This window comes from Cheilinus undulatus, linkage group 20, assembly GCF_018320785.1.
Source record: "Cheilinus undulatus linkage group 20, ASM1832078v1, whole genome shotgun sequence".
NCBI classification, from domain to species: domain Eukaryota; kingdom Metazoa; phylum Chordata; class Actinopteri; order Labriformes; family Labridae; genus Cheilinus; species Cheilinus undulatus.
This window is the reverse complement of record NC_054884.1, coordinates 35,528,382-35,541,261: the sequence shown is the minus strand read 5'-3', so window position 1 is coordinate 35,541,261 and position 12,880 is coordinate 35,528,382. Positions and strand designations below refer to the sequence as shown.

The window sequence follows — 12,880 nt, the reverse complement described above, 5'->3', positions numbered from 1 at the left end:
TCATAGGCATGGTTAAAAAGCATGCTGCCGAGTTTCACACAGGACAATGTCGAATCAAACAACCCCACCCTCCCTCTCTTTTTAATCAAATATCCCCACACCCTCTTTTACTTCACCCTAAATGTCCACAACACCGTCTATCACCAGTACATTCCTATTCATGTAAAAAAAGAAAAAGGCCTTCGTATTTTCGAGCTCAAAGGGCATGCTCACAAAATCTGTAATACTGGAAACTGTCTCTGGAATCTCTTGCTGCTAGTTTTATTGTTAATAAATTTGTATTTGTGGATACTGTATGTACAAGCCTTGATCTGAAAGCCTTTAGTACAAAAACGAAGAGCAGCACATTGTAACACAGAAATCCAGACAAAGACAGGACACACCATTCAACTCAGCACGGCCAAATTTGAACATTTACTCCTTTTTAAAAAGCTGATTCCAGCAGATAAGATCAAATCATCAGAATGATTGGTAGAAGAGCCGACATAACTGGGACATTAAAATGTTAAGTGACTGACAGGAAATGAAGATGCAATCATTCTGATTAGGGCTGTCACTGTTAATGTGTTAACCACGATGGCATTAAGGTCCAAAATTAACACATTAAATAGTTTCAGTTGCTTTAATTGCATGCTTTGTTTTCATTCTAGGTGCTCCTGCTTAAACTACATGAGAAGGGGCTGCAGCTGGATTCTACTTCCTGGTTTCACAGTGATGGAAAATAAGGACCCCACTGCTCCATTGAACGTCTCATTTCACGTTAAAAGGACTTACAGACATCAGTGGACAAGTCAAAAGTAATTTGCACCTTTTGATATCTTACATTTTGCTTTTAACCATTCTTAAGATTTTTTCAAATTCTGTCCATAGTAAGATCTTCTTTTCCATGGTTAAACTAGCGAAGTAACTTTCAGCTCAATAGGAGTTTGGGGTTACTTGCACATATAAAGTAGTGAGCAGTGCAACATCATTTCCTGTTCTCGAGAAAGACCACACCCTCATTTGAGTGAAAACCAGCCCCAAGAGTGAATGGTGGTAGATTAGAAAGCAGTGGTAATAACGCAATAAATGGTATTGTGATGTACTACAGGCTTCAATTTTTTTAAAATTTACAATATGTTTTACTTTCTCAAATGTTGAAAAAAATAAAAGAGATGTGTCTGGTCATGGAGGCTGTCATAGGTTGCAAGTTTAATCACCCAAACTCACCCCCATAACATGAAACCTCCACATTCTGCATTTCCAGATGGTTGAGACCAGCACTGCTCAGCGCCACCATCTCTGCTATTTAAAGGCACCACATAAGGTTCATTTTCCAAGTATCAAACTGATGTTTTGTGTTCATTCATAAATTTCACAATGAGGGAGAAATGAACTGAAAAGTGCACGTTCAGAGCGGAAGTGACGCCAGAGTGCATGCACATCCTTTGATCCGAGGTCACTTTTGCATTCTGGGACTGCTTCCAGCGTGAATGTGGAAGTGCTCTTTTGCATGAATTTCTTCCTCATTTGGAGAAGTGCATGAATGAAAACAAAATGTCCTTTTCTGTTTAGTAAATATTCTTTATAGGGGGCCGTTTTTACTTAACAACTCATAATTAAACACAAGAAGTAAACAGCTGAGATGGGTGGAGATGGGCAGCACAGGTCTGCACTTGTCATGTTGGGTTATTGTTTTAGTTTGATTTGACATATTGTGCAACTCACTATTGGATTTGGGCTCCTAATAGCCGTTTAACTGCTTGGTGTTTGTATTTAAGCGTTGAAATAGCTAAAAACACCATTTTCCCATTTACCACCATTCATTTTGAGAGACTGTTTTCACCTGAAGGAGCATCATTTTGGACAAAAGAACCTGGATGGATTGGTTTTACCAAGGTGACATCAGTGAGTCATTTTGTACATGCACTTGTACTTCTTAAATCATGACAGTGTTAAACACTAGCAATTAATCACAATTTTAAAATTTGACAGCCCTATTTTATATGTGCACTAGTATTTTTTACAAAGTGTTTATTTGTTTTTGAAAATTATCACAGTGAAAGCAGATTTGGCCTTTTAGTTGTAAGAAACAAGTTTTTTAATTTGTTTGGGATTTTTTAATATAATTGGGCATATTTTGGCTTTGAAAAGAAAAAGTCAAGAGATAAATTGTTACTGAGATTTACTATTTGCACCCCTAAATTGTAGAAAATGTCCAGTTTTTCTTTTTATAATGTCTGTGAAAACATTTCAGCACAAGCATAAGCAGTGGCTGTTATTAAAAACTCTACAAACTAGATTTAACCTCGAGTCTACGTCAGAGTCATGAGAGCTACTGTACCATAGAGTATTTCTTTGTAAAGTCTACTTGATGTTATTTTGTGTGAATGTGGCAATATTGTGCTAGAACCTTTAACATTATAATATTATATGTACAGTATAATCTTATAATGTTCATCAATATTTTCAAATACAGTATTTGTATATATCTATTTATATATATTTAAAATTCTCCCCTCTCAGTATATACAGACGCGTGTTATGTACAGGTGCTCCAGTATGTACAGAAGTCCTGGGAATAATATCGCACTTTAAAGAAATGAGATGGCAGAGCAGCACAGTGACTTTGAGGCCATGTTCAGAGGATGTTCTCAGGACTAAATGAAAAGTCTTACAAATCTGGATAGGTCACAGCGAAACCCACCACAAGGCAAATAACAAGCTGCTGCTGTCGTATGCAAACCTTGTTACTCCAGTTGTATTGATATTCAAGTTTTCTGTTCAGCTGAACCTCCTGAAAAGGTTCAGAGCGACAGCGGAGAGATCTGGTCCCATTTTTCTTTTTTTTAAAATCCTCAGATATGATTCATTTGTAGAGCAACAATCACAACTCCTCAGACCCAGTAAAAAGGATTCAGAAATAGCTCTATATAAATACTCTCATTAAAATAAACACATATACACACATCTTTGCACTTGCCTCTGGTTCAGTAATATAGACAAAAAATATCAGCATCATCAGACAGAGTTCCTGTAAGCTGTGGTAGTGATGTGGCTGAAACTGAAACAGCACCGTCAGAGAAAGAAGTGTGCTTATTTTGCCGCTGGAGCTGCAGGGTTTCTTCTTTTGAGACAAAAATAGCACCTTTTTTTCTGAGAGTTCGTGTGTTTTCAGTATTGATATGATAGGATAGGATGCTTTTATACCTCAGGGCATGAGGATACAGTCTCGTACCTGCATGCTGTTGCTTGGCTAAGCTAGCACTTTAGTGTCAACGTAATACCATGGATGATCCTTGTGATGTTTAAAACAGGTTCAGTTTTTTAAAGAGTCAGAAGTGTGCCATTGAAAAAGGACAGATTTAAATTTTCAGGACAAAAACTTTAACTCTTTTAGTGATGTTTTTGATTGGAGCAGAGAGTCTGAAAATGACAGACAGTAGACAGAAGCAGTTTGCAAATAACTTAACAGAAGCTAGCAGCTATTAAGCCACGTAGTTCTCTCACAAGTGGGCGAACCACAGAAACAGGCAGATGAAATAAAAAGGTTTAAATACTTTTGATGAATATGGAGAACTGGGTTGTATCATGTTTGCTGGATGTGAAGGGAATAATTTCTTTTTTCTTACTTACTTTAAAGGTTTAATCCATGTGTTTATTTTCAAACTGGAACAAATCAATTCTTCATTCTTCATTCAATTCTTTACTTTTACATTTTGTTAATTAATTTGGTATTATCTGGTTTTACAGTTTCATGTTAGTGGTTTAAGGGTGACTCTTTAATCGTCTCCAGAAGAAAGATACTGTAACTATTAAAAGGTACCTTATTAGGTACTTCAACACTAGAAGGGCTGCAGTGCAACAACATGCTAAGTTGGTCTTTGTTTTGTTTGTGCAAGGATTGAAATTACAAAAATGGCATCCTGTAATATAATCAAAACCACATAAAGCAAAGAGTTTGAAATCTGCAAGATTTCCAACTTGTCTGTTCCGTTAAAACAGGACTATAAGTTGCACGGGTATGAGACACTAGACAATAAACCCCCTTTGCATTCACATGCAGTTTCTGTGCAGCTGTGCTGCTCCTTCAGTACCATCTGTTTGCTCCTCTGCTAGCTATAGCTCAGCAGTTTAGCTCTAAGCCTGTGATGATTGTTGTAAGGTACAGATCCAAAGCCCATGATTCAAGCTGCCCATCTCTACTGGTCACTTGTCTTGAATTTAGGAGTCTATTTATTTAAACACAAATTCTACAGGGTTTATTTACCAAACAGTTTATAACAGTTTTCTTCAAATGCCAGATTCTGGCCTAATGAGAGAGAAAAGGGGCATTAAAAGTGGCATGAACCCCCAGCAGCTTAGTCTGCATTACTATGAATGCCAGCACTTTTGAAAATAGTTAAAATTAACCATTAACCCTGTAAAGCCTATTGTAGCATATTTAAGTCACACTTTTCTGAGACCTCTACCTAATCAACATGGTCTATAAATTACTCAAAAACCTTTTGAATACAATCTGATAAATGATTAAAAAAAACCTCCAGTGGATTATCAGTTGCGAAAAAACGCCTAATACATAAAATGTGATACAAAAAAATGTGAAATTTATGGCAATTTTGGGGTTTAAGCCAAGGTTAAATAAAAATGTCAGTTCCAAAAATAAGACAACAACTATATTTTTAGTATCTCATTTCATTCATTAGGTGTTTTTGGTAACTGATAATCCACTTGAGGGCATTTTTTATCATTTATCAGATTGTATTCAGAAGCTTTTTTGAGTAATTCATTGAGCATATTGATTAGATAGAGGTATCATAAAAGTATGTATCAAATATACGAAAACAGGCGTTAAGGGGTTAAGAGTGATATATAATGCTGAATTAAAATCAAACCTAGCTTTGAGTTGGCATGGACAAAAACAGATAAATAGATAAAGTCCAGCCTCCAGAGCTGCAGTATGAGCCATGACTGAACCACTTCTATCAATAAACAAACCATGAATTTCAGCTGGTGGCACACTCCAGGCTCCATAACACCAGACCTGCACATCATTGAGGTCTCTGATGATTCAGATCATCTTCATAGAACTAAACCTGACTCCATGAAAATGAAAATCCAGTGCACCTTTGCTTACTTTAAAAATAATTATTAGGGCTGTCAGCGTTAGGGGTTGACTGAGATTAGATTATTGTGGAAATTTAATGTCATCAATCATATGCTATTTGCCTTTCTAGGCATTTGGCAGTTATGGTACAGTAGTTGGGCTGCAGCTTCTTAATGAGAATCAGTGTTAAACAGCATATTTGACAGAATAAGCACTCTGAAGCTGACTCCTAACTCTAAGTCATTGCTTCCAAACCTGGGGTCCTGGACCCCCTAGGGGAGGAGCCAGAGATTTCAGGGGGAGCGTGAGGCTTTGTCTGCTCTTAGGTTTTCCAGATTAAGTTGGCATATAATAACTAAGCTCAAAACTTTACTTAAATAGTTTATTCATATGTACTGTGTTACAATAAATATATATAAGCCTATTTTCTCAGGGTTTTGTCTATGAAACAATTAAAATTGATGTTTATCTTTGACAGTAATTAATCACTTTTTAAGTTGTGTGGGTCTTGTGGGGGCTTGGCTTTTCTTAGATATAAGTAGAAAGGTCTCTAGGAGAAAAGGTTGGGAACCACTGCTCTAAGTCCTGGTTCCAGGCCACACAAATGTGACAGTTCTCATTTTAGTCAATAATCTAAAAGTCAACATTTTAATTTTAATCTCTTTGTCTTTATTTGATTCACAATTCAAGAAACTGGGAAGAAATTATTAATATTTTCAGTATGAACTTGAAATTTTGTTTTGAAATGCAAAATAAATGACTTAAAATATGTTTAATCCCAATTAAAAATCAAAGTTTAGCAATAAGTTGCAATTTAAAAATGTAATTGTTTGACAGCCCTAATAATTACAAATAATCTGTTGGAGTTTTTCTATTTTCCACCTTGTTAGACATCCTACATTACCCATGAACCCTCCTGTTTCGTACCTTTCATAAATATTGTGTCTCATATATTTAAAAGCTCCCTGCCAACACAAATTATATCCTCTCTGGATGATATGATATCTTTATAGATCTCCTCTAAATACAAAATATGATCTGATTTGATTAATAATGTTATTTTTTATCATATATTCTGAAAATGTACAGTATAAACAATAAATATTCAGTGATTTATATCCTCATTGAATGCCTTTTAAATACAGAAAAGTGTGATTGGACTAATTACCTCTTTGCAAACCTGGTAGTTAATTTCCCAAAAAGTCTAAAACATGCATTCCTGTTAACGCTCCACGACACCAACAGTGCAACATCATAAAATACAACAAACACACAGAAATACACTCACATACACACACTTTCCATAAAAACAACATACGGACACACTCACAGTGAACGCTCAAGTGGGACAGAGATTAGGGGGTAGTCGCCTCCGTGTGCCATAGCAGACAATTTCAGAGGACACCCCGGGGAAAGCGGGACAGACTTGAGATGGGCCATGAGAAAATGAGTGAAAGGAAAACAGAGAAGCTTTAGTGTTAGCAGAACAGATGTACAGTACTTCTTCAATTCTCTCGAGAAGCAACAGCAGTTAAGAGCGTTCGTTCCTCCAGCAGCCTGTTTCCAGTCTTGTGTGTGAAGTTAAAGGCAATATTGCAAGTGATTCAAATAAGGCAAAAGAAACATAAAATATTAAATTAAAACATGTTTTCCAGCCAACAAAAGTCAAAATGTGCATCTGATTAAAAGTCCCCTGACAGCACTGTCACAAACACCATGATTTCTTTTAGTTGTGTCCTCTCTTTTAGTTGTGCCTTATTTGTATTTCTAAAGTTGTGTTTAGGTGATGAGAACTACCAAATAGAGGCCGAAGTAATGCAGCAGGAGAGGTGACCAATGACTGAGCATGTCGGGGTTTTTCTTTTTGAGCGAGACGGTGCAGCAGTAGTGTTGTGTGGGAACTCAGTGGCGTCATAGCACTGTGCTCTCAGACTCTTCCTCCGACTCCGCTCTGTTGTTTGTCGACTCGAGCAGCGCCACTGAGTTCCTGAAGGGGGAGATGTGGGGCAAGTCAAAAATACCGTCCAGATCCACGTCAATGACGGGGATGTCCAGGTTGCAGAGAGCATCTGGCAGAGCAGAAACACAGGATTAGAGGAGGGTAAAATGAAAGTGACAGGCTGATTCTGTTGTGAAGTGAAACTGATCTTTCAAGATGACTCCACATCATGTCATCAGTGCTGGATGATGATAGAAACTGCAAGAGGACCACCACAGCATGAATAAATACAAAATGCTTGGAATGGATGCACAAGGGTTGAATGCATATGGGAAAAAGACTGGCACAGTGATATTGCTTCTCACTCAGATATGGTGCAATATTAAAGTTATTCCAAATAAAGTGAGTGACTTTATGTGGGTTTAACCTCCTGAGACCTGAGCTTTTGTTTGGAATTCACTTTTAGTTTCTCCCCTTATTTGGATCAGAAAAACCTGATAAGTTTAAATCTCAGCCTTGTCTTTGAAAAGAATTTAGTTTTTACAAGGGCTGTCAAAGTTAAGGCATTAATAATGCATTAATTTAAATTCATTTTAACACTGCTGATGATGGAACACAAGGACTGGTTACATCAACAACATTTATGCTAAAGTTCTGAACTTTCCTTTCTGAAATTTTTCTTTCCAAAATCCACACAAATCCCCTAAAATTTCCAATAATTTACAAAGACATTTCAGTGAAAATTCTTCAATATATTTTCAAAGTATCCTGTAATTAAATGCAGCATTGGTTATGTATCATCCCTGACAAATAAATGGATAAATAAAAAATAAAATCAAAATTAAAAATCCCACAAGAAGTATGTAATTTTTCACATTCCCCAAAAGCCTGACCAGTTAAAAAAAAATCCACAAAGATTTCCAAATATTCTAATACAAATTCTCAGAAATTTCAAGGCAAATTCTGAAAACAGAATTCTAGAAATTTTTGCAAATGTGTTAAAAATTAAAACAGAAATATCACATTGACATAAATATTTAGACCCTTTGAAAAACACTTGAAATTTAGCTTTGGCTCCTCCCATTTCTCTTGATTTTTCTGGGATGTTTCTACACTTTGATTGGAGTCCACCTGTGCTCAATTAAACTGATGGACAGGATTTGGAAAGGCTCACACCTCTCTATAGAAGGCCTCACAGCTGACAATGAACATCTGAGTAAAAACCAAGCCATGAGGTCAAAGGAACTGCCTGAGCTCAGAGACAGGATTGGCAGGCACAGATCTGGAGAAGGCTACAAAAAAAATTTGGTGCACTGAAGGTTCCCAAGAGCGCAGCAGCTTACATAATTCTCAAATGGATGAAGTTTGGCACAACCAGGACTCTTCCAAGAGCTGATCCCTCGGCCAAACTGACCTATCAGGGGTGAAGAACCTTAGTAAGAGAGGTGACCAAACACCTGATGGTCACTCTGACTGAGCTCCAGAGATGGAGATGTGTGGAGATGGGACAAAGCTCCAGAGGGGCTCAACGCCACTGCAGCCCTACGCTGATCTGAGCTTTATGGCCGAGTGGGTAGGTTTTTTGCACAGCCATTTGCAATTTAATTTACCACTGTTGGACTCAAATCAAGGTGTAGAAACATCTCAGCAAAGATCAGGAGAAGTGGGAGGAACCTGAGCTACATTTCAAGTGTTGTTGCAAAAGGTCTGAATACTTACGTCAATTTGATGTTTGAGTTTTTTATTTTTATACATTTACAAAAATGACAAAATTCGTGTACTGACATGTCTACAGTTGCCATGGTTTGCGTTATGCAGTTTTATATGGACTTTACTCCTTCAGTAGGGGCGCAGCTCAGTAGCGGCTACAACATCACGTGTTTTGTTGCTCCGATTGGCCTGTAAATACGTGACAGAACATTCATCCAATCCCCCTCCAAGTTCTTTTTTTTTTCAAAGGCTCTGCCCTTTCCCAAACCCTGTCTGTGAGTGGTTTACCAGATGGATGTTTGAAACAAATCCATCTAGTGTGCAAGATTAGCATCAGGCTGCAACATAACATTATTGAAAAAGGTGAGGGGGTCTGAATACTTTCAAGTTGCAATGGATATCCAACTAAATCCTGTCCTCACTGCACATTTATATTGACTGTTTCCAAGTTTGTTCAAGCATAAACTTTGTTCAATAATCTGAAAATAACATCTGATGGTTGCTGTGACGTGTCTACTCTCTCTGCATGACTGTTGGACCACTGAGTTTTTGATCTGACGAGAGCTCATCCACCAACTAAATGACCACTCGACTGGAGGGTGTTAGCACTATTCTCCTCCGCTGTTATCCTGACCATCAGTTCTACTTCATAGAAGTTTGATCCAACACCTACTGTTGTTATTCAGCAGTCATCTGAACTCTACACTTCCAGTTTTTGAGTTCACTCTGCTCAGATACTCAGAGTAACCTCTCTGTGGTATGCATGGAGTGCCACAATAATAACGAAATGATTCCTGATAATCACACTCTAAGTATACCAATAATTAAGCTTTAAGTTGAGACAAGATGGTGCTATGATGACATAAAATAGTGATAATATTGTTGCATCAACAGATTCTGAAAAGGAACAAGAAATTTATTGGAAACTGGTAAAATCGTATAGTGCATCTGCCTGATTCAGACGTGATCAGTGACCACAAAGATGAGTCAATCAAAACGCTGTCCAAACACAAAAGCACAGGATCAATGTCATCAGTTATACTCATGTATAACCCCGCATATTGACCTCAGTTTGATGAAAATGGCACTTTCTTATTTGACTTGTAAGAATGATAATGTCCACTGTGTAACACATGTAATGATGAACAACTGAACACGGCACAGACAGGAAGTGTGCCGACTGGGGAACAGCCGTGGGTACTGAGGCACAATATTGTGGGGTAGGGGTGTAGGGGGAGTCAGGTCAGTGGCTGTAAAAGCCAGGAGGGGGAGGCAGCTGGAGCAAGGGAATATGGGAGACAATCCTAAGGGCAAAATAAGTTGAATTTAGTTGCATCTGCCCTGGTTTGTCTGCTGGACACGCCCACATAAGCCATGCATCGCATCAGTCTCAGCCATCATGCAAAGGGCAACAAATCAGGTTAGAGCTGGACTGAACACAGCAGCTGCATGTTGGGGTGAACATTATGAGGAGTGAATCGGCACATCAGGGGTAGCTTAAGAATGAGGCTGTCACAGAGAACTGAGTTATATAAAACAAGATCCATAAGATCCATCTGCTGACAGCTTCAGTCTTCTGCTAGCCCGCTCCATGTTTGGCCAAGATGGGAGAGGGGTTTGGGGGTGAGGTGGGATTGGGAGTCAGGGTGGCTGTAGCACAGGAGCTCCTCCTTACCCTAAAAGTCCCTCTCACATAGAATCACTCTGAACCTCTCGACTCATACAGCTGTAAGTGAGACAATAAGAGCAGTCGACAAGGGAAATTAGACCAAAACAGTTATACCTACCAGTTTTCTAGATGTAAATATACATTCATATTAGAGATGCCCCGATTGATCAGTAGCAGATCATTATCAGACAATGTTCAGTAAGAAGCATATCAGCATTATGAATCAAATAAGCTGTCTGTTGGCTTAGTGCTGCTGCTGTGGCTTAGCAATCCTTCAAACTCAAAGTACCCGTGGTAAGATCCCCTAAACTTTATAAAAAGTCCTGTAATGCTGTCAAAAAAGTGTGATTAGTTAATAATAAGACAGGAAAATGCAATAAACATGTATGCCAATTAACTGCACTCTGACGTTATCATACGACTATCAATTGTAGCTTTGTAAATTTGATGAGAATGCATGCCAAAATTATCTTTGCTCTTATTTTTGTTATTTTATGGATCCCAAAGATGAACAGTTTGGTGAGAAACTTGAATAAATCCAGCTGTCTTGAGATGCTTTTCTCCCCTTATAAATACGAAGATGATACAGCTGAGTTAATGTTCTGAGACTTATGGATTAGACTGGGGGTGTCCAAACTTTTTCCTCTGAGGGCCACTTACAAGTATATACAAGGATGGTGGGGCCACTTTAATATAACTCATCTTTATGATATTAAACTTAGTAAAAATCAATGCAATGTAGGTAAATATATGCTTAGTGATTGGGTATGCTAAAGTTAAATGGCTAGTTATAGGATGTACTAGCCAATCATTATTATGGATTTTGAAGGGGCCAATTGTAGGGGAGATCAGGGCATCATAAATCAAAATATTATTGTTTGGTTGCCAATATGTTTACCGTTTTTTTGTTTTTTTGTTTTTTTGTTTTGCCTCAGTTTAGACACGAAGCTTGGACATTAATAAACTCTTCTTGTCAAAATGTTTTTTTGCAGAATGAGCACAGTAGCAGCACCTTGTGCTGAAACTTTGAAGTACAATACACTCAAGCACAAGCGTCATGCTCTAAAGTGAGCCAAATTTTATTTGCTTTTTAGAATTTGCTGCGGGACAATCAAAAACAGACAGTGGGATGCATTTGACCCATAGTTTGTTGCTACTTGCACTGTTTAGCATGATGATTAGGCTTGACTGGATAAGGATGACTTTTGTGCTCCCTCTATCGAGTTACACTGCCACCTGTTGGAGGTGTCAGAACACTACAGAGCTAAGAAGACCAACAGCTAGACCAGCTAACTAAATATGAAAGGTCTCACTTTCCCCGTCGCTTTCAGACCATCCCACTTGTAGATAATTGTTGTAAAAAAATGTGATCGGGGCATTTCTAATAAAAATCTTTGTATACAATAAATACACCTGATAAAAAGCTTCACCAAACCTGATACAAAAGGATACAATCTGAATATTAACCTGCAGGTTTTCTATAGCGTTACATCTACAAACAAAGCCCATAAAAACACCAAAACTAATGAGCAGTTTGTCTCTTTCTGACTATGCTTCCATGTGTGTTTCATTCAATTTCAATTCCTTTGGTTTTAACTTCAGATATTAAACCAATTATGAATATATTTTATAACTTGGCTTAGTTTCATGGTGCTGGTAACTCTAGGTTTCTGTTTGACGGCATCATGCTTTCATTATTAATCCAGATTTTTTTTTTTTTTATTTAATCTATTCCAGTTTGTTCTTATAATCCTTTTTGATTGCTTTGAAGTAGTGTCTTTTTATGCAGTCCTCTTTTTTGCTTAAAAATAAATCCGAATAAATGCTGAAGAAAAGAGAACTTTCAAAAAATATCAACAGTATTTGGTGGACAGATCATATTATAGCTGCTTTTGGTGATTTTATGGGAGTTTTCTCAATAATAAAAATTAAAAATATCTCATCCTATAAATAGTATGAAATGGAAAGAAACATATTAAAATGACATGACTACTTCCTGTTAATATACTCAAAAACAACAGCCCACTGAAGGTTTAAAGAAGTGCTCATGTGTTACCTGTAGACATGCTCTCCCCAGGAGACAAACCATCCAGGAGACCTGTTGAATGATCCAGAGGTTGGGGACTAGTGCCTGGCGTAGAGGGGGGCTGAGGTGGAGGCAAACTGGGCCTCTGCCGGGGCGGTTTAGGGGTCGGTCTTGCTTTAGTGAGAGTCCCAGCCAGCGAGGGTGGGGAGGACAGAGACGGGGTGGTGGCCATCTGGGACTGTCCCGGGGAGCCGATGGTGGCGTATCCCTGTGGGTAGCTGAAGCCGTATGGAGAGGGGGTGCTGGGAGGAGTGGGTGACAGGCTGACAGGAGACGGCTGTCCCGTTGATTGGTCAGACATGGCTCCTGTCTGGCTGTAAGGACCTTTTGGTGGGATTGGGGCCAGTTTCTTTCCTGCAGAGAGGCCGAGAAGAAAAGACAGTTCAGGCT

General features: G+C 38.3%; 1 protein-coding gene across 5 annotated transcripts in view; it reads right to left on the bottom strand.

Moving 5' to 3' along the window:
- Window positions 1-4,791: 4,791 nt before the first annotated feature.
- Window positions 4,792-12,880, bottom strand: part of LOC121527905 (rho GTPase-activating protein 44-like) — a 137,340-nt gene continuing 129,251 nt past the window's right edge. For 4 of the 5 annotated variants that reach the window (XM_041814933.1, XM_041814936.1, XM_041814937.1 and 1 more), the window contains 2 exons: window positions 12,461-12,844; window positions 4,792-7,155 (listed from right to left, as the gene is read on the bottom strand). In XM_041814933.1, coding sequence (XP_041670867.1) covers window positions 6,998-7,155; window positions 12,461-12,844 — 542 coding nt within the window. In that variant the 3' untranslated portion in view covers window positions 4,792-6,997. Of the gene's footprint in view, window positions 7,156-10,410; window positions 10,462-12,460; window positions 12,845-12,880 lie in introns of all 5 variants that reach the window. The other variant, XM_041814935.1, reaches the window with a different exon arrangement.